Here is a 22,814-nt window from a genome sequence, read left to right as displayed (position 1 = left end):
CTATCACTGCTCTGAGTGACTCCATCTTGAACTTGAATTTTTGTATGTACAGGTTCAAAGATTTCAGATTTAGAATAGGTCTTACCGAGCCGTCCGGCTTCGGTACCACAAATAGTGTGGAATAATACCCCTTTCCCTGTTGTAGGAGGGGTACCTTGACTATCACCTGCTGAGAATACAGCTTGTGAATGGCTTCCAATACCGTCGCCCTGTCTGAGGGAGACGTTGGCAGAGCAGACTTTAGGAACCGGCGAGGGGGAGACTTCTCGAATTCCAACCTGTAACCCTGAGATACTACCTGCAGGATCCAGGGGTCCACCTGTGAGTGAGCCCACTGTGCGCTGAAATTCTTGAGTCGACCCCCCACCGCCCCTGAGTCCGCTTGTAAAGCCCCACCGTCATGCTGAGGGCTTTGCAGAAGCCGGGGAGGGCTTCTGCTCCTGGGAGGGAGCTGCTTGGTGCACTCTCTTACCCTTTCCTTTGCCTCGGGGCAGATATGACTGTCCTTTTGCCCGCTTGTTCTTATAGGAACGAAAGGACTGCGGCTGAAAAGACGGTGTCTTTTTCTGTTGGGAGGGGACCTGAGGTAAAAAGGTGGATTTCCCGGCTGTTGCCGTGGCCACCAAATCCGATAGACCGACCCCAAATAATTCCTCCCCTTTATACGGCAATACTTCCATATGCCGTTTGGAATCCGCATCACCTGACCACTGTCGCGTCCATAAACTTCTTCTGGCAGATATGGACATCGCACTTACTCTCGATGCCAGAGTGCAAATATCCCTCTGAGCATCTCGCATATAAAGAAAAGCATCCTTTAATTGCTCTATAGTCAATAAAATACTGTCCCTATCCAGGGTATCAATATTTTCAGTCAGGGAATCCGACCAAACCACCCCAGCACTGCACATCCATGCAGAGGCGATGGCTGGTCGCAGTATAACACCAGTATGAGTGTATATACTTTTCAGGGTAGTTTCCAGCCTCCTATCAGCTGGATCCTTGAGGGCGGCCGTTTCAGGAGACGGTAACGCCACTTGTTTTGATAAGCGTGTGAGTGCCTTATCCACCCTGGCGGGAAAGGATATAATGCCAATAACTTCTTTGAAATTAGCAGTTTTCTATCGGGGTTAACCCACGCTTCATCACACACTTCATTCAATTCCTCTGATTCAGGAAAAACTACAGGTAGTTTTTTCAGACCCCACATAATACCCCTCTTTGTGGTACTTGCAGTATCAGAGATATGCAAAGCCTCCTTCATTGCCGTGATCATATAACGTGTGGCCCTACTGGAAAATACGTTTGTTTCTTCACCGTCGACACTAGATTCGGTGTCCGTGTCTGGGTCGACCGACTGAGGTAAAGGGCGTTTTACAGCCCCTGACGGTGTCTGAGACGCCTGGACAGGTACTAACTGGTTTGCCGGCCGTCTCATGTCGTCAACTGATTTTTGTAACGTGCTGACATTATCACGTAATTCCATAAACAAAGCCATCCATTCCGGTGTCAACTCCCTAGGGGGTGACATCACCATTACCGGCAACTGCTCCGCCTCCACACCAACATCGTCCTCATACATGTCGACACACACGTACAGACACACAGCAGACACACAGGGAATGCTCTTATCGAAGACAGGACCCCACTAGCCCTTTGGGGAGACAGAGGGAGAGTTTGCCAGCACACACCCAAGCGCTATAAATATATAGGAACAACCCTACAGAAGTGTTGTTTCCTTTATAGCAGCTTAATATATAAATATCGCCAAAAAAGTGCCCCCCCTCTCTGTTTTTTTACTCTGTTTCTGTAGTGCAGTGCAGGGGAGAGTCCTGGGAGCCTTCCTCGCAGCGGAGCTGTGCAGGAAAATGGCGCTGTGTGCTGAGGAGATAGGCCCCGCCCCCTATTTCGGCGGGCTCTTCTCCGGTGTTTGTGAGACCTGGCAGGGGTTAAATACATCCATATAGCCCCAGGGGCTATATGTGATGTATTTTTAGCCAGAACAAGGTATTATCATTGCTGCCCAGGGCGCCCCCCCCCCCCCAGCGCCCTGCACCCTCAGTGACCGCTGGTGTGAAGTGTGCTGACAACAATGGCGCACAGCTGCAGTGCTGTGCGCTACCTCATGAAGACTGAAAAGTCTTCTGCCGCCGGTTTCTGGACCTCTTCACTTTTCGGCATCTGCAAGGGGGTCGGCGGCGCGGCTCCGGGACCGGACTCCATGGCTGGGCCTGTGTTCGATCCCTCTGGAGCTAATGGTGTCCAGTAGCCTAAGAAGCCAATCCATCCTGCACGCAGGTGAGTTCACTTCTTCTCCCCTAAGTCCCTCGTTGCAGTGAGCCTGTTGCCAGCAGGACTCACTGAAAATAAAAAACCTAATAACTTTTTCTAAGCAGCTCTTTAGGAGAGCCACCTAGATTGCACCCTGCTCGGACGGGCACAAAAACCTAACTGAGGCTTGGAGGAGGGTCATAGGGGGAGGAGCCAGTGCACACCACCTAGTCCTAAAGCTTTTATTTTTGTGCCCTGTCTCCTGCGGAGCCGCTAATCCCCATGGTCCTGACGGAGTCCCAGCATCCACTAGGACGTCAGAGAAAGGGGGCTGAATATGTAGCACTCCCTTTACAAATGTCTGAACTCCAGGCAGTGAAGCCAGTTCTTTCTGGAAGAAAATCGACAGAGCCGAAATCTGGACCTTAATGGAACCCAAGTTTAGGCCCATAGTCACTCCTGACTGTAGGAAGTGCAGAAAACGACCCAGCTGAAATTCCTCTGTTGGGGCCTTCCTGGCCTCACACCACGCAACATATTTTCGCCAAATACGGTGATAATGGTTTGCGGTTACTTCTTTCCTGGCTTTTATCAGCGTAGGAATGACTTCCTCCGGAATGCCTTTTTCCTTTAGGATCCGGAATTCAACCGCCATGCCGTCAAACGCAGCAGCGGTAAGTCTTGGAACAGACAGGGCCCCTGCTGTAGCAGATCCTGTCTGAGCGGTAGAGGCCATGGGTCCTTTGATATCATTTCTTGAAGTTCTGGGTACCAAGCTCTTCTTGGCCCATCCGGAACCACGAGTATCGTTCTTACTCCTCGTTTTCTTATTATTCTCAGTACCTTTGGTATGAGAGGCAGAGGAGGGAATACATAAACCGACTGGTACACCCACGGTGTCACTAGAGCGTCCACAGCTATTGCCTGAGGGTCCCTTGACCTGGCGCAATATCTAGTTCTTTGTTTAGGCGGGACGCCATCATGTCCACCTGTGGCCTTTCCCAACGGTTTACCAACAGTTGGAAGACTTCTGGATGAAGTCCCCACTCTCCCGGGTGTAGGTCGTGTCTGCTGAGGAAGTCTGCTTCCCAGTTGTCCACTCCCGGAATGAACACTGCTGACAGTGTTAAGACGTGATTCTCCGCCCATCGGAGAATCCTTGTGGCTTCTGCCATCGCCATCCTGCTTCTTGTGCCGCCCTGTCGGTTTACAAGGGCGACTGCCGTGATGTTGTCTGATTGGATCAGTACCGGCTGGTTTTGAAGCAGAGGCCTGCCAGACTTAGGGCATTGTAAATGGCCCTCAGTTCCAGAATATTTATGTGTAGGGACGACTCCTAACTTGACCAAAGTCCTTGGAAATTTCTTCCCTGTGTGACTGCCCCCAAGCCTCGAAGGCTGGCATCCGTGGTTACCAGGACCCAGTCCTGTATGCCGAATCTGCGGCCCTCTTGAAGATGAGCACTCTGCAGCCACCACAGTAGAGATACCCTGGTCCTTGGAGACAGGGTTATCAGCCGATGCATCTGAAGATGCGATCCCAACCACTTGTCCAAGAGGTCCCACTGAAAGGTTCTTGCATGGAACCTGCCGAAAGGAATTTTGCTTCGTAAGAAGCTACCATTTTTCCCAGGACTCGTGTGCAGTGATGCACCGATACCTGTTTTGGTTTCAGGAGGTCTCTGACTAGAGATGACAGCTCCTTGGCTTTCTCCTGTGGGAGAAACACTTTTTCTGTTAAGTGTCCAGAACCATCCCCAGGAACAGTAGGCGTGTGGTAGGAACAAGCTGTGACTTTGGAATGTATAGAATCCATCCGTGCTGTTGTAGCACTTCCCGAGATAGTGCTACTCCGACCAACAACTGCTCCTTGGACCTCGCCTTTATAAGGAGATCGTCCAAGTACGGGAAAATTAAAACTCCCTTTTTTCGAAGGAGTATCATCATTTCTGGCATTACCTTGGTAAAGACCCTCGGTGCCGTGGACAGTCCAAACGGCAGTGTTTGGAATTGGTAATGGCAATCCTGTACCCCAAATCTGAGGTACTCCTGGTGAGGATGGTAAATGGGGACATGTAGGTAAGCAACCTTGATGTCCAGGGATACCATGTAATCCCCCTCCTCCAGGCTTGCAATAACCGCCCTGAGCGATTCCATCTTGAACTTGAATTTTTTTATGTATGTGTTCAAGGATTTCAAATTTAAAATGGGTCTCACCGAACCGTCCGGTTTCGGTACCACAAACAGTGTGGAATAGTAACCCCGTCCTTGTTGAAGTAGGGGCACCTTGACTATCACCTGCTGGGAATACAGCTTGTGAATTGCCTCTAGCACAGCCTCCCTGCCTGAGGGAGTTGTCGGCAAGGCAGATTTGAGGAAACGGCGGGGGGGGGGGGGGACGCCTCGAATTCCAGCTTGTACCCCTGAGATACTACTTGAAGGATCCAGGGATCCACCTGTGAGCGAGCCCACTGATCGCTGAAATTTTTGAGGCGGCCCACCACCGTACCTGGCTACGCCTGTGGAGCCCCCGCGTCATGCGGTGGACTCAGAGGAAGCGGGGGAAGAATTTTGATTCTGGGAACTGGCTGACTGGTGCAGCTTTTTCCCTCTTCCCTCGTCTCTGTGCAGAAAGGAAGCGCCTTTGACCCGCTTGCTTTTCTGAAGCCAAAAGGACTGTACCTGATAATACAGTGCTTTCTTAGGCTGTGAGGAAACCCGAGGTAAAAAAATTTCTTCCCAGCTGTTGCTGTGGATACGAGGTCCCAGAGACCATCCCCAAACAATTCCTCACCTTTATAAGGCTCTATGTGCCTTTTAAAGTCAGCATCACCTGTCCAGTGTCGGGTCTCTAATACCCTCCTGACAGAATGGACATTGCATTAATTCTGGATGCCAGCCGGCAAAATATCCCTCTGTGCATCCCTCATATATAAGACGACGTCTTATGTTCGCAAAATAGTATCCCTGTTTGACAGGGTTACAGACCGCGCTGCAGCAGCACTATCTGCAGGTCTCAGTCTAGTACCTGAGTGTGTAAATACAGACTTCAGGATAGCCTCCTGCTTTTTATCAGCAGGTACCTTTAAAGTGGCCGTATCCTAAGACGGCAGTGCCACCTTTTTTGACAAACGTGTGAGCGCCTTATCCACCCTAGGGGATATCTCCCAGCGTAACTTATCCTCTGGCGGGAAAGGGTACGCCATCAGTAACTTTTTAGAAATTACCAGTTTCTTATCGGGGGAACCCACACTTTTTCACACTTCATACACTCATTTAATGGGGGAACAAAACACTGCCTGCTTTTTCTCCCCAAACATAAAACCCTTTTTTAGTGGTACTTGGGTTAATGTCAGAAATGTGTAACACATTTTTTATTGCCGGGATCATGTAACGGATATTCCTAGTGGATTGTGTATATGTCTCAACCTCGTCGACACTGGAGTCAGACTCCGTGTCGACATCTGTGTCTGCCATCTGAGGGAGCGGGCGTTTTTGAGCCCCTGATGGCCTTTGAGACGCCTGGGCAGGCGCGGGCTGAGAAGCCGGCTGTCCCATAGCTGTTACGTCATCCAGCCTTTTATGTAAGGAGTTGACACTGTCGGTTTATACCTTCCACCTATCCATCCACTCTGGTGTCGGCCCCACAGGGGGCGACATCACATTTATCGGCATCTGCTCTGCCATCACATAAGCCTCCTCATCAAACGTGTCGACACAGCCGTACCGACACACCGCACACACACAGGGAATGCTCTGACTGAGGACAGGACCCCACACAGCCCTTTGGGGAGACAGAGAGAGAGTATGCCAGCACACACCAGAGCGCTATATAATGTGGGGATTAACACTATAACTGAGTGAATTTTCCCCAATAGCTGCTTGTATATACAATATTGCGCCTAAATTTAGTGCCCCCCCCTCTCTTTTTAACCCTTTGAGCCTGAAAACTACAGGGGAGAGCCTGGGGAGCTGTCTTCCAGCTGCACTGTGAAGAGAAAATGGCGCCAGTGTGCTGAGGGAGATAGCTCCGCCCCTTTTTCGCTGACTTTTCTCCCGCTTTTTTATGGATTTTGGCAGGGGTATTTATCACATACATAGCCTCTGGGGCTATATATTGTGATATATTTGCCAGCCAAGGTGTTTTTATTGCTGCTCAGGGCGCCCCCCCCCCCCAGCGCCCTGCACCCTCAGTGACCGGAGTGTGAAGTGTGCATGAGGAGCAATGGCGCACAGCTGCAGTGCTGTGCGCTACCTTGGTGAAGACTGATGTCTTCTGCCGCCGATTTTCCGGACCTCTTCTTGCTTCTGGCTCTGTAAGGGGGACGGCGGCGCGGCTCCGGGAACGAACACCAAGGCCAGTTCCATGCGGTCGATCCCTCTGGAGCTAATGGTGTCCAGTAGCCTAAGAAGCCCAAGCTAGCTGCAAGCAGGTAGGTTCGCTTCTTCTCCCCTTAGTCCCTCGATGCAGTGAGCCTGTTGCCAGCAGGTCTCACTGTAAAATAAAAAACCTAAAATAAACTTTCTTTCTAGGAGCTCAGGAGAGCCCCTAGTGTGCATCCAGCTCGGCCGGGCACAGAAATCTGAGGCTTGGAGGAGGATCATAGTGGGAGGAGCCAGTGCACACCAGGTAGTCTAAAAGCTTTCTTTTAGTTGTGCCCAGTCTCCTGCGGAGCCGCTATTCCCCATGGTCCTTACGGAGTTCCCAGCATCCACTAGGACATCAGAGAAATCTTATTTTCTCTGACGTCCTAGTGGATGCTGGGGACTCCGTAAGGACCATGGGGATTATACCAAAGCTCCCAAACGGGCGGGAGAGTGCGGATGACTCTGCAGCACCGAATGAGAGAACTCAAGGTCCTCCTCAGCCAGGGTATCAAATTTGTAGAATTTTGCAAACGTGTTTGCCCCTGACCAAGTAGCTGCTCGGCAAAGTTGTAAAGCCGCCCAAGAAGAGCCCACTTTCCTCGTGGAATGGGCTTTTACAGATTTAGGCTGCGGCAGCCACAGAATGCGCAAGCTGAATTGTGCTACAAATCCAGCGAGCAATAGTCTGCTTTGAAGCAGGAGCACCCATCTTGTTTGGTGCATACAGGATAAATAGCGAGTCAGTCTTCCTGACTCCAGCCGTCCTGGAAACATAAATTTTCAAGGCCCTGACTACGTCCAGTAACTTGGAGTCCTCCAAGTCCCTAGTAGCCGCAGGCACCACGATAGGTTGGTTCAAGTGAAAAGCTGATACCACCTTAGGAAGAAACTGGGGACGAGTCCTCAATTCTGCCCTATCCATATGGAAAATCAAATAGGGGCTTTTACATGACAAAGCCGCCAATTCTGACACCCGCCTTGCCGAAGCCAAGGCCAAAAGCATGACCACTTTCCACGTGAGATATTTTAAATCCACGGTTTTGAGTGGCTCAAACCAATGTGACTTAAGGAAACCCAACACCACGTTGAGGTCCCACGGTGCCACTGGAGGCACAAAAGGAGGCTGAATATGCAGCACTCCCTTGACAAATGTCTGAACTTCAGGCAGTGAAGCCAGTTCCATTTTGGAAGAAAATCGATAGAGCCGAAATCTGGACCTTAATGGAACCCAATTGTAGGCCCATAGTCACCTCTGACTGTAGGAAGTGCAGAAATCGACCTAGCTAAAATTTCTCCTTTGGGGCCTTCCTGGCCTCACAGTACGCAACATATTTTCGCCATATGCGGTGATAATGGTTAGCGTTCACTTCTTTCCTAGCTTTAAATAGCGTAGGGATAACTTCCTCCGGAATTCCCTTTTCCTTCAGGATCCGGCGTTCAACCGCCATGCCGTCAACGCAGCCGCGGTACGTCTTGAAACAGACAGGCCCCCTGCTGCAGCAGGTCCTGTCTGAGCGGCAGAGGCCATAGGTCCTCTGAGATCATTTCTTGGAGTTCTGGTTACCAAGCTCTTCTTGGCCAACCCGGAACAATGAGTATAGTTTTTACTCCTCTCCTTCTTATTATTATTCTCATTACCCTGGGTAAGAGAGGCAGAGAAGGGAACACATACACCGACTGGTACACCCACGGTGTTACCAGAGCGTCCACAGCTATCGCCTGAGGGTCCTTGACCTGGCGCAATATCTTTGTAGCTTTTAGTTGAGGCGGGACGCCATCATGTCCACCTGTGGCCTTTCCCAACGGTGTACAATCATTTGGAAGACTTCTGGATGAAGTCCCCACTCTCCCGGGTGGAGGTCGTGTCTTCTGAGAAAGTCTGCTTCTCAGTTGTCCACTCCGGGAATGAACACTGCTGACAGTGCTAACACATGATTTTCCGCCCACCGGAGAATCCTTGTGGCTTCTGCCATCGCCATCCTGCTTCTTGTGCCGCCCTGTCGTGTACATGAGCGACCGCCGTGATGTTGTCTGACTGGATCAGCACCGGCCGGTGTTGAAGCAGGGGTCTAGCCTGACTTAGGGCATTGTAAATGGCCCTTAGTTCCAGAATATTTATGTGTAGGGAAGTCTCCTGACTTTTCCATAGCCTTGGAAGTTTCTTCCCTGTGTGACTGCCCCCCAGCCTCGAAGGCTGGCATCCGTGGTCACCAGGACCCAGTCCTGTATGCCGAATCTGCGGCCCCCTAGAAGATGAGCACTCTGCAGCCACCACAACAACGACACCCTGGCCCTTGGAGACAGGGTTATCCGCCGATGCATCTGAAGATGCGACCCGGACCACATGTCCAACAGATCCCACTGGAAAATCCTTGTATGGGACCTGGCGAATGGAATTTCTTCGTAAGAAGCTACCATCCTTCCCAGGGCTCGCGTGCATTGATGCACCGACACCTGTATACGTATTAGGAGGTCTCTGTCTAGAGACGACAACTCCTTGGACTTCTCCTCCGGGAGAAACCCTTTTTATCCTGTTCTGTGTCCAGAACCATACTCAGGAACAGTAGACGCGTCGTAGGAACCAGCTGCAACTTTGGAATATTCAGAATTCAGCCGTGCTGTTGTAGCACTTCCCGAGATAGTGCTACTCCGCCGAACAACTGCTCCCTGGACCTCGCCTTTATAAGGAGATCGTCCAAGTACGGGATAATTATTTCGGCCATTACCTTGGTAAATACCTCGGTGCCGGGGACAGACCAACGGCAACGTCTGGAATTGGTAATGACAATCCTGTACCACAATTTTGAGGTACTCCTGGTGAAGAGGGTAAATATGGACATACAGGTAAGCATCCTTGATGTCCAGTGATACCATGAAATTCTCCAGGCTTGCAATAATCGCCCTGAGCGATTCCATTTCGAACTTGAACCTTCGTATATAAGTGTTCAAGGCTTTCAATTTTAGAATGGGTCTCACCGAACCGTCTGGTTTCGGTACCACAACATTTTGGAATAGTAACCCCGGCCTTGTTGAAGGAGGGGTACCTAGATTTCACCTGCTGGAAGTGCACCTTGCGAATTGCCGCCAGTACTACCTTTCTCCGAGGGCAGCAGGCAAGGCTGAGGTGAGGTAACGGCGAGGGGGAGTCGCCTCGAACTCCAGCCTGTATCCCTGTGATACTATTTGCAGAACCTAGGGATCCACCTGTGGGTAAACCCACTGGTCCCTGAAGTTCCCGAGACGCGCCCCTACCGCACCTGTCTCCACCTGTGGAGCCCCAACGTCAAGCGGTGGACTCAGAGGAAGCGGCGGAAGATTTTTGATCCTGGGAACTGGCTGCTGGTGCAACTTTTTCCTTCTTCCCTTGTCTCTGTGCAGAAAGGAAGCGCCTTTGACCCGCTTGCTTTTCTGAAGCCGAAAGGACTGTACCTGAAAATACGGTGCTTTCTTAGGCTGTGAGGAAACCTGAGGTAAAAAATTATTTTATTTTTTTCTTCCCAGCTGTTGCTGTGGATATGAGGTCCCAGAGACCATCCCCAAACAATTCCTCACCCTTATAAGGCAGAATCTCCATGTGCCTTTTATAGGCAGCATCACCTGTCCACTGCCGGGTTTCTAATACCCTCCTGGCAGAATGGACATTGCATTAATTCTGGATGCCAGCCGGCAAATATCCCTCTGTGCATCCTTTATATATAAGACGTCTTTAATATGCTCTATGTTAGCAAACTATTTTCCCTGTCTTAGAGTATTAATATTATCTGACAGGGTATCAGACCACGCTGCAGCAGCACTATTAATGCTGAGGCGATTGCAGGTCTCAGTATATCACCTGAGTGTGTATATACAGACTTCAGGATAGTCTCCTGCTTTTTATCAGCAGGCTCCTTTTACACACTTCATTCATTCATCTGATGGGGGAACAAAACACTGGCTGCTTTTTCTCCCCAAAAATAAAACCCCTTTTATGTGGTACTTGGGTTCATGTCAGAAATGCGTAACACATTTTTTATTGCCGAGATCATGTAACGGATGTTCCTAGTGGATTGTGTATATGTCTCAACCTCGTCGACACTGGAGTCAGACTCCGTGTCGACATCTGTGTCTGCCATCTGAGGTAACGGGCGCTTTTTTGAGCCCCTGATGGCCTTTGAGACGCCTGGGCAGGCGCGGGCTGAGAAGCCGGCTGTCCCACAGCTGTTTTACGTCATCCAGCCTTGTAAGGAGTTGACATTGTCGTTTAATACCTTCCACCTATCCATCCACTCTGGTGTCGGCCCCACAGGGGACGTCATCCCATTTATCGGCCTCTGCTCCACCTCCACGTAACCTTCCTCATCCCACATGTCGACACAGCCGTACCGACACACAGAACACACACAGGGAATGCTCTGACTGAGGACAGGACCCCACAAAGTCCTTTGTGGAGACAGAGAGAGAGTATGCCAGCACACACCAGAGCGCTATATAATGCAGGGATTAACACTATAACTGAGTGATTTTTCCCCCAATAGCTGCTTGTATAAACAATATTGCGCCTAAATTTAGTGCCCCCCTCTCCTTTTAACCCTTTGAGCCTGAAAACTACAGGGGAGAGCCTGGGGAGCTGTCTTCCAGCTGCACTGTGAAGAGAAAATGGCGCCAGTGTGCTGAGGGAGATAGCTCCGCCCCTTTTTCGCTGACTTTTCTCCCGCTTTTTTATGGATTCTGGCAGGGGTATTTTACACATATATAGCCTCTGGGGCTATATATTGTGATATATTTGCCAGCCAAGGTGTATTTATTGCTTCTCAGGGCGCCCCCCCCCCCCCCAGCGCCCTGCACCCTCAGTGACCGGAGTGTGAAGTGTGTATGAGGAGTAATGGCGCACAGCTGCAGTGCTGTGCGCTACCTTGGTGAAGACTGATGTCTTCTGCCGCCGATTTTCCGGATTCTTCTTGTTTCTGGCTCTGTAAGGGGGCTGGCGGCGCGGCTCCGGGACCGAACACCTATGGCCGGTTCCATGCGGTCGATCCCTCTGGAGCTAATGGTGTCCAGTAGCCTAAGAAGCCCAAGCTACCACCAGTTAGGTAGGTTCGCTTCTTCTCCCCTTAGTCCCTCGCTGCAGTGAGTCTGTTGCCAGCAGATCTCACTGTAAAATAAAAAACCTAAACTATACTTTCTCTCTAGGAGCTCAGGAGAGCCCCTAGTGTGCATCCAGCTCAGCCGGGCACAGGATTCTAACTGAAGTCTGGAGGAGGGTCATAGTGGGAGGAGCCAGTGCACACCAGGTAGTCCTAAATCTTTCTTAGCTGTGCCCAGTCTCCTGCGGAGCCGCTATTCCCCATGGTCCTTACAGAGTCCCCAGCATCCACTAGGATGTCAGAGAAACATAGTTTATTATTGCATGCTCTCTGGTGTTTACCTCCTTAGATCATTTGCTCATTGTGGTCAGGTGTACTATATCTTTACATTTAGGGAGGTGTATTCATGGTGTAAAGGACACAGTGTGATTCCCGATTAGTAAACAAAACAAAAAAAAAAATTTGATTGATTGATATATATATATATATCAATCAATCAAACACTGAGCAACAACATCCCCAAACAGGTAATTTCAACTTTAAACTTGTCATTTATTTTGTACAGTCTGGACATGGCTACTAATAACAAATGCACAGACAAAAATCTTAAAGCTATGTGTGCAAATGCTAGGAGCTTAGGAGACAAAATTCCAGAGCTAATTGCGATAATGACAAGGGATAACCTGGATTTTGTGGCAATTACAGTGTCATGGTGAAATGAAAATCATGACTGGGACATAGCTATACCAGGAGACAATTTATTTAGGAAGGATAGAATAGGAAGAATAGGAGGAGGGGTAGCAATGTATGTGAAAAAAAGCATACATGCTACTTTAATACAAAATATTGAAAACAAAACTGAGGCCCTTTGGGTCACCATAGAAACCAGGGAGAAGGATGTTATTCGCATTGGGGTGATCTATAGACCACCAGGCCAGGGGCAGGATTTGGACAGGAACCTATTGTTGGACATCACTAAAATGGCTTTAAAGGTAGAAGTCATAATCATGGGAGACTAATTTACCTGATGTAAATTGGGAGGGGTCTTTTGCAAGTTCAGCTACAAGTGGCAAATTTCTACATTCCTTACCGGGAGCATCTCTCAAGCAATTGGTGACGGAGCCCACTCGCAAAGATTCAATATTAGATTTAATTCTTACAAATGGTGATAGGATATCTGACATATATGTGGGTGAGCACCTGGGATCCAGTGATCATCAAGCAGTATGGTTTAGTATAAAGACAGGATGCAACTCCTGTCACACAAAAACAAAGGTGTTGGATTTTAGAAATGCTGATTTTGCAAAAATGGGGAGATGTTTAAGTGATTCATTGGCGGACTGGTGGAACTTGGAAGGAGTGCAGGAGAGGTGGGAAAAACTGAAAAGTGCAATACTAAGTGCAAATGATCTTTGTATCAAAAGGGTTAGGAAAAGCACCAGGAAAAGGAAGCCAGTGTGGTTCACAAAAGAAGTATCAACTAGTGTGAAAGCAAAAAAGATGGCTTTTAGGAAATACAAACAGACTCAAAATAATAACGACAAAGAGGTGTATCTTGACAGACGGAAGGATGCTAAGAAAGTGATCAGACGTGCAAAGGCAGAAGCTGAGGAAAAAATGGCCCAGTCATTAGATAAAGGGGCAAAACTTTTTTTAAGTATATAAGTGAAAGGAGAAAATCAAATGGAGGAATAATAAGACTTAAGACAGAGTGATCATTTGGTGGAGGGTGACAAGGCAATAGCAGATCACCTAAATAATTATTTTTGCTCAGTATTTACTACAGAAGAAGGGATGGGGCCACAGTTAAGTTGCAAGGACATTCATAAAAATAGGGTAGATGAAAGTACATTTACAGAGGAGAAGGTCCTAACAGAACTTTCACAACTAAAACTGGATAAATCAATGGGACCAGATGGGATACACCCAAGGATACTCAAAGAGCTAAAAGATGTGCTGGTTACACCATTAACAGAATTATTTAACCAGTCACTAAATACAGGTGCTATTCCAGAGGACTGGAAAAGAGCAAATGTAGTTCCACTGCACAAAAGTGGAAGCAAGGAAGAAGCAAGTAACTACAGACCAGTAAGCCTTACATCAGTAGTGGGGAAAGTAATGGAAAAACTATTAAAAGAAAGAGTTGTGGAATATCTTAAATCAAACCACTTACAGGATCCAAAACAGCATGGATTTACTGGTGGTAGATCATGCCAAACAAATCTTAGACTTTTTTGACTCTGTGACAAAAATAATAGACCAAGGGGGAGCTGTAGATGTAACATATCTAGACTTTAGTAAGGCATTTGACACTGTCCCACATCACAGACTGCTAAATAAACTTGAAAGCGTGGGGGTGGATTATATAACAGTTAAATGGATAAGAACCTGGTTGCAGGATAGGAAACAGTTAAACAGTTGTAGTTAATGGAGTGCAAATTATGGAGGGAAATGTTACCAGTGGAGTACCTCAGGGATCTGTACTTGGTCCAGTTCTCTTTAATATCTTTGTTGGTGACATTGCAGATGGTATTTAAGGGAAGGTATGCCTTTTTGCAGATGATACAAAAGATATGCAACAGAGTAGACACACCGGGAGGGGTAAAACAGATGATTGATGACCTAGGTAGGCTTGAGAAATGGTCAAGAACGTGGTAACTACAGTTTAATGCTAAAAAATGCAAAATCACGCACTTAGGTCTCAAAAACCCAAAGGCTAAATATAGTATCAAGGGTACTATAATGGAAACTACTGAGGAGGAAAGGGATTTAGGAGTCACTATTTCAAGTGACTTGAAGGCAGGAAAGCAATGCAACAAAGCAATGAGAAAGGCAAGTCAGATGCTTGGTTGCATAGGGAGAGGAATCAGTAGTAGGAAAAAAGAAGTGATAATGCCACTGTATAGGTCATTGGTGCGGCCCCATCTGGAATACTGTGTCCAGTTCTGGAGGCCATATCTCCAGAAGGATATAAATACATTAGAGAGTGTACAAAGAAGGGCAACTAAAATGGTGCATGGCCTACATCACAAAACGTACCCGGAAAGGCTAAAAGATCTTAACATGTATAGTTTGGAGGAGAGAAGAGAAAGGGGGGACATGATAGAAACTTTCAAATATATCAAACGTCTTAACAAAATTCAGGAGGGAAACATTCTTCAAAGGAAGAGAAATATTAGAACTCGAGGACATACACTGAGACTTGAGGGGGGGAGGTTCAGGGGAAATTTAAGGAAAAATTACTTCACAGAAAGGGTAGTGGATAAGTGGAATAGTCTCCCATCAGAGGTGGTAGAGGCTAAGGGGTATATGCAATTCACGGCGAATCGCGGCAAATTATCGCCGTTTTTTAATTCGACACAATTTGACAGGTGAATTCCGGCAGATGGCTGCCGGAATTCACCATATTCAATGAAAAACGGATTCGACAGTCCCGCGGGCGAAAAACAGCGATTTGCCGGATTTTGCCGCAAATTAAAAAAACGGGAAAAAACCCGGAAAAAAATGGCGTGGGGTCCCCCCTCCAAAGCATAACCAGCCTCGGGCTCTTCGAGCTGGTCCTGGTTCTAAAAATGCGGGGGGAAAATTGACAGGGGATCCCCCGTATTTTTAAAACCAGCACCGGGCTCTGCGCCTGATGCTGGTGCAAAAAATACGGGGGACAAAAAGAGTAGGGGTCCCCCGTATTTTATACACCAGCATCGGGCTCCACTAGCTGGACAGATAATGCCACAGCCGGGGGGTCACTTTTATACAGCGCCCTGCGGCCGTGGCATTAAATATCCAACTAGTCACCCCTGGCCGGGGTACCCTGGGGGAGTGGGGACCCCTTCAATCAATGGGTCCCCCCCCCCCCCAGCCACCCAAGGGCCAGGGGTGAAGCCCGAGGCTGTCCCCCCCCATCCAGGGGCTGCGGATGGGAGGCTGATAGCCTTGAGTAAAATGACAGAATATTGTTTTTTCCAGTAGTACTACAAGTCCCAGCAAGCCTCCCCCGCAAGCTGGTACTTGGAGAACCACAAGTACCAGCATGCGGGAGAAAAATGGGCCCGCTGGTACCTGTAGTACTACTGGAAAAAAAATACCCAAATAAAAACTGGAGACACACACCTTGACAAGTACAACTTTATTACACACTGCCGACACACACATACTTACCTATGTTGACAAGCCGATTGCCACAGTCTCCGACGATCCGAGGTACCTGTGAAAAAAATTTGACTCACCTCAATCCAGTGTCCGGGAGATAATCCACGTACTTGTTAAAAAAAAAACACGAACACCCGTACCATGCCGGACTGAAAGGGGTCCCATGTTTACACATCAGACCCCTTTCCCCGAATGCCGGGACACCACGTGACTCCTGTCACTGAGGTCCCTTCAGCCAATCAGGAAGCGCTACTTCCGTGGCGCTCACCTGATTGGCTGTGCGCGTGTGACCTCAGACAGCGCATCGCAAAGCCTCTCCCATTACTTTCAATGGTGGGAACTTTGCCGTCAGCGGTGGGGTTACCCGTGGTCAGTCGCTGACCGGCGGGTGACCCCATCGCTAGCCGCAAAGTTCCCACCATTGAATATAATGGAGAGGCTTTGCGATGCGCTGTCAGCTCAGACGCGCACAGAGCCAATCAGCAGAGTGCAAGGACATTGCGCTCGCTGATTGGCTTACGAGACCTTTCAGTGACAGCTGTCACGGGGGGGTCTCTCTGCATTCGTGGAAAGGGGTCCCATGTGTCAACATGGGACCCCTTTCAGTCCGTGTGGTACGGGTGTCCGGTTTGTTTTTTTTGACAAGTTCGTGGATTTACCTCTGGACCATGGATGAGGTGAGTGTATTTATCTTTTCTTTTCAGGTACCCCTGGATTCTACTTGGAGAAGAGGACCGATGTCGGCGTGTGAACATAGGTAAGTATGTGTGTGTCGACGTATGAAATAAAGTTTTACTTTCACGGTGTCGGTCTCCTGTTTTTATTTGGGTATTTTTTTCCAGTAGAACTACAGGTACCAGCGGGCCCGTTTTTCTCCCGCATGCTGGTACTTGTGGTTCTCCAAGTACCAGCTTGCGGGGGAGGCTTGCTGGGACTTGTAGTACTACTGGAAAAAACAATATTCTGTCATTTTACTCAAGGCTATCAGCCTCCCATCCGCAGCCCCTGGATGGGGGGGGACAGCCTCGGGCTTCACCCCTGGCCCTTGGGTGGCTGGGGGGGGGGGGGGGGACCCATTGATTGAAGGGGTCCCCACTCCCCCAGGGTACCCCGGCCAGGGGTGACTAGTTGGATATTTAATGCCACGGCCGCAGGGCGCTGTATAAAAGTGACCCCCGGCTGTGGCATTATCTGTCCAGCTAGTGGAGCCCGATGCTGGTGTATAAAATACGGGGGACCCCTACTCTTTTTGTCCCCCGTATTTTTTGCACCAGCATCAGGCGCAGAGCCCGGTGCTGGTTTTAAAAATACGGGGGAACCCCTGTCAATTTTTCCCCCGCATTTTTAGAACCAGGACCAGCTCGAAGAGCCCGAGGCTGGTTATGCTTTGGAGGGGGGACCCCACGCCATTTTTTTCAGGGATTTTACCATTCCATCCAAAATATATATATATATATATTATTTTTAAAAATATATAAATAATACTTGTGCCTCCAAAAAAGACAAACCAAGTACCTAATCCCTTCTAATATAAATAGATATGATATTACCAAGAAAAAAAAAAAAAAAAAAACCACAAAAAAAACATATTTTAAATTTTTTTTATTAGTTTCACCCTCCAAAGTGTGGCGGATTGCAAATGACGAATTTACTGTCTAAAAGCACTGTTGTCGAATTTCCAAACTTCCATTGAATAGACTTTGGTCGAATTGCAGCATGTGTATCATTGCAAAAAAGTCGAATTTGTCAAAAGTCGAATTTCAAAAAGTCGAATTTTGAAAATCCGTTTTTTTTTGTCGGAAAGTACTGAATTGCATGGACGATTTTTTTTTTTTGGCGAAAAATTCCCGAACTTCGACAATTTCGGGAATTCGACCGCAATTGCATATACCAGTAAGACTGTAGAGCAATTTAAACATGCTTGGGATAGGCATATGAATATCCTTACAAAGAATTAAGGTTCAAAAAGGGTTGAGATTACCTAAAGGATAAAAAAAAGGGGCAGACTAGATGGGCCAAGTGGTTCTTATCTGCCGTCAAAATCTTGGTTTCAAATTCTATATTAGAACAGAGAGGGCTATCAAACATTCACAAGCAATGATTTTAATACAGATTACTGAACAACATAATATAAATGACTTGGATCTTTATTTTAAAAAGTGTATGGCAGCTACTTGGCTCATTTTTGACCTCCTATTTAATGGGCAAAGCACAGATTTCCTCAATGAACCATTCTTAAACGCAATATTTTAAAACTTTTAAAAGAAAATGGTCTTTTTAGCATGAATACAAGCCTAAAAAGGAAAATCACTGTAATGCCCAACAGGGCATTACATCTGCTCACTAAAACCCAAGATCTATATAACAATTATTTCAGAAGAGCATGTTAATGTGCTTATGACTGTTCATTTTACCACCTGACTTATGAGATAATAAGGTTATGTTTTAAACACATTTTGCCGAGGATACGACAAACAGTTCTGGAAATAACCAGCGCCAGAACCACAGCCTTGGTAACATACATGTGTATGGCACTTCCAAAGTATCCAATTTAAGTGGAGGCACCGCAGCATACCCGGTCAGCTATCCCAGACCGGTTTCCTCTTAGGGGAGATCCAGAAATTGGATGTTTGACCTATTTTCCCAGGACTCCTGTTCCTGTCATGTAGGACTTCAGATTGCCATTTAAAAATATCTACGGAAGGGTGTGTAAGCAGGAGGAACAACCAGAAGCTGAATTCTCCAATTGTTGCTGCTTATTATTCACGCAGCCACCATTCCACTCCCACAGACACACTTTCCAAAGCCCTGGAAAGAAGGCAACCACAGCCGGGGCTCCAATGAGACAGTCATGTATAGGGTAGCATTCATCACCCTACCTTGCAGTGCAGCTTTAAATCATATAAAACAAAAAACTTATATGGCTTTCCCTTTAGTATCATATTTTTTCAAACCGATGCACTCATTGCACATTTCTTGAATAAAATGAATTCTGCAAAGTTCTCACAGTAAGAAAATGACCATATTGTCGCTGCAGGAGATGGTGAAATTACCTCAAATAGAACTGAAGAAAACAGGATGAGACCAACAATCACAGTAGCTTTTCTGCACAGGAATAAGGCATTGTGTCTGTAATTTTTAAATCTGAAAGATTTATTCAGTGTACAAGTTGCCTGGCTTCATTACCCACCTTGAAAGATTCCACCATAAACTGAGAATCCACCAGGAAGACCCCACAGACTCGGAACTCCCACTGCTGAAGCTGCTCCACCAGGTACTTCATAACCGGCAGATGAGTGTATAGTTCAATCTGACCTACAATAGGTAAATTCAAGCAACTTCTTCAGCATGATTGGAATAGTGCTATTATATAGTAGAGCTGGACTACTTTGTCCTGTATATGTGTGTGTGTGTGTGTGTGTGTGTGTGTGTGTGTGTGTTTGTTTATATTATATATATATATATATATATATATATATACACACACACACATATACGTACACACTGCTCAAAAAAATAAAGGGAACACTAAAATAACACATCCTAGATCTGAATGAATGAAATATTCTTATTAAATACTTTGTTCTTTACATAGTTGAGTGTGCGGACAACAAAATCACACAAAAATTATCAATGGAAATCAAATTTATTAACCCATGGAGGTCTGGATTTGGAATCACACTCAAAATTAAAGAGGAAAAACACACTACAGCAGAGGTTCCCAAACGCGGTCCTCAAGGCACCCCAACGGTCCTGGTTTTAAATGTATCCATGCTTGGCCACAGGTGACTTAATTAGCACATTAATCATTTTGATTTAACCATCTGTGCTGAGCCATGGATATACCTAAAACCTGGACTGTTGGGGTGCCTTGAGGACCGCGTTTGGGAACCTCTGCACTATAGGCTGATCCAACTTTGATGTAATGTCCTTAAAACAAGTCAAAATGAGGCTCAGTAGTGTGTGTGTGGCCTCCACGTGCCTGTATGACCTCCCTACAACACCTGGGCATGCTCCTGATGAGGTGGCGGATGGTCTCCTGAGGGATCTCCTCACAGACCTGGACTAAAGCATAAGCCAACTCCTGGACAGTCTGTGGTGCAACGTGGAGTTGGTGGATGGAGCGAGACATGATGTCCCAGATGTGCTCAATTGGATTCAGGACTGGGGAACGGGCGGGCCAGTCCATAGCATCAATGCCTTCGTCTTGCAGGAACTGCTGACACAATCCAGCCACGAGGTCTAGCATTGTCTTGCATTAGGAGGAACCCAGGGCCAACCGCACCAGCATATGGTCTCACAAGGGGTCTGAGGATCTCATCTCGGTACCTAATGGCAGTCAGGCTACCTCTGGCGAGCACATGGAGGGCAAAAGCCAAACGTCCTGCACGGTGTTGGGCTGTAAGCACAACCCCCACCTGTGGACGTCGGGCCCTCATACCACCCTCATGGAGTCTGTTTCTGATCGTTTGAGTAGACACATGCACATTTGTGGCTTGTTGGAGGTCATTTTGCAGGGCTCTGGCAGTGCTCCTCCTGTTCCTCCTTGCACAAAGGCGGAGGTAGCGGTCCTGCTGCTAGGTTGTTGCCCTCCTATGGCCTCCTCCACGTCTCCTGATGTACTGGCCTGTCTCCTGGTAGCGCCTCCATGCTCTGGACACTACGCTGACAGACACAGCAAACCTTCTTGCCACAGCTCGCATTGATGTGCCATCCTGGATGAGCTGCACTACCTGAGCCACTTGTGTGGGTTGTAGACTACATCTCATGCTACCACTAGAGTGAAAGCACCGCCAGCTTTCAAAAGTGACCAAAACATCAGCCAGAAAGCATAGGAGCTGAGAAGTGGTCTGTGGTCACCACCTGCAGAACAACTCCTTTATTGGGGGTGTCTTGCTAACTGCCTATAATTCCCACCTGTTGTCTATTCCATTTGCACAACAGCATGTGAAATTGATTGTAAATCAGTGTTGCTTCCTAAGTGGACAGTTTGATTTCACAGAAGTGTGATAGACTTAGAGTTAAACAACACAATGTAAATGTTCCCTTTATTTTTTTGAGCAGTGTGTGTGTGTGTGTGTGTGTGTGTGTGTGTGTGTGTGTGTGTGTGTGTGTGTGTGTGTGTGTGTATATATATTATTTTATCAATTCAGTCCTGCATATAGGGAAGCAAAAGTAGCCACAAAGATTCACCCTTGGACATTCCATAGCTGTTACAAATGAAAGGTTGAAACAAAGTGTTGGTATAAGAGAGGAGAAACAGCCTAAATGGGGGTTAGGGATGGAATCCCGGAGGTCAGTATACAGACACCGGGATCCTGGCTGTCAGAATGCCGGCAGCGGGGCGAGAGCTAGAAAATCCCTTGCAGGCTTGCTGCGCTCGCCACGCTGCGTGCTCGGTGGCTCACTATGCTCGCCACAGGTTCTCTTCCCACTCTATGGGTGTCGTGGCCTTGGCGCAGCTGTCAGCATTCTCGACGGTCAAGATTCCGGCGTCGGTATTCTGATTGCCGGGAATTAACCACATCCCCTTAAATGGTTGTGGAGGTTAGAAACATACACACCAAGGGTGTAACTACCATAGGTGCAGCTGCTATAGGGCCCACTGCTGATGAGGGGCTGCCTTACTTGTCTGTCCCATGTTTCTGTGTTTTTTTTTGCCATAAGTCTGCATGTGAGGCCCTTACAAATGTTGCTCTGAGGACAACAAATAACTAGTTATGCCCCTGATTTGGACACTGGTTAGTGCTGAATAATTGTGTTTTCACCTAATGAATCAGAATCAGTGATGGCAACATTCTCTACTTCAAGGGCTCTAACATACAAAAAGCCACACATCTCCTGGTGACTCTCAGTACTAAATTATTAGAATAGATTCAAATCAAGAATGCACTCCGCAACATGGGAGCATCAGTGAGCACCCACTACTAAGTAACAATCGAAGAGGCGAGTGAATGAAGGTGTCTGTTTAGAAGAAACTGAGCTATTTACAGTTAAAGATACAATTACAGGTTGAGAATCCCTTATCCAAAATGCTTGGGACCAGAAGTATTTTGGATATCGGATTTTTCCGTATTTTGGAATAATTGCATACCATAATGAGATATCATGGCGATGGGACCCAAGTCTGAGCACACAATTCATTTATGTTTCATATACACCTTATACACACATCCTGAAGGTCATTTAATACAATATTTTTAATAACTTTGTGTATTTAACAAAGTTTGTGTACATTGAGCCATCAGAAAACAAAGGTTTCTCTGACGTCCTAAGTGAATGCTGGGACTCCGTAAGGACCATGGGGAATAGCGGCTCCGCAGGAGACTGGGCACAACTAAAGAAAGCTTTAGGATTACCTGGTGTGCACTGGCTCCTCCCACTATGACCCTCCTCCAGACCTCAGTTAGAATCTTGTGCCCGACTGAGTTGGATGCACACTAGGGGCTCTCCTGAGCTCCTAGAAAAGAAAGTATATTTTAGGTTTTTTATTTTCAGTGAGATCTGCTGGCAACAGACTCACTGCTACGAGGGACTAAGGGGAGAAGAAGCGAACCTACCTGACTGGAGATAGTTTGGGCTTCTTAGGCTACTGGACACCATTAGCTCCAGGGGGATCGAACACAGGACCCGACCTCGATCGTTCGGTCCCGGAGCCGCGTCGCCGTCCCCCTTACAGAGCCAGAAGCATGAAGATGGTCCTGAAAATCGGCGGCAGAAGACTTCGGTCTTCAACAAGGTAGCGCACAGCACTGCAGCTGTGCGCCATTGCTCCTCATGCACACCTCACACTCCGGTCACTGATGGGTGCAGGGCGCTGTGGGGGGTGCCCTGAGCAGCAATATTAAACACCTTGGCTGGCAAATCTACACAATATATAGTCATATAGGCTATATATGTGTAAAATACCCCTGCCAGAGATCCATAAAAAAGCGGGAGAAGTCCGCCGAAAAAGGGGCGGGGC

The 22,814-nt window shown here is 47.6% G+C and overlaps 1 protein-coding gene across 1 annotated transcript in view; it reads right to left on the bottom strand.

Moving 5' to 3' along the window:
- GPN3 (GPN-loop GTPase 3) overlaps positions 1–22,814 on the bottom strand; it is a 73,395-nt gene that overhangs the window by 24,733 nt on the left and 25,848 nt on the right. Inside the window, exon 4 of the mRNA XM_063964408.1 lies at positions 19,041–19,165. Coding sequence (XP_063820478.1) covers positions 19,041–19,165 — 125 coding nt within the window. The remainder of the gene's footprint in view (positions 1–19,040; positions 19,166–22,814) is intronic.

This window comes from Pseudophryne corroboree, chromosome 1, assembly GCF_028390025.1.
Source record: "Pseudophryne corroboree isolate aPseCor3 chromosome 1, aPseCor3.hap2, whole genome shotgun sequence".
NCBI lineage: Eukaryota > Metazoa > Chordata > Amphibia > Anura > Myobatrachidae > Pseudophryne > Pseudophryne corroboree.
The sequence above is the reverse complement of the archived record's forward strand: the minus strand, read 5'-3'. Positions and strand labels throughout refer to the sequence as shown.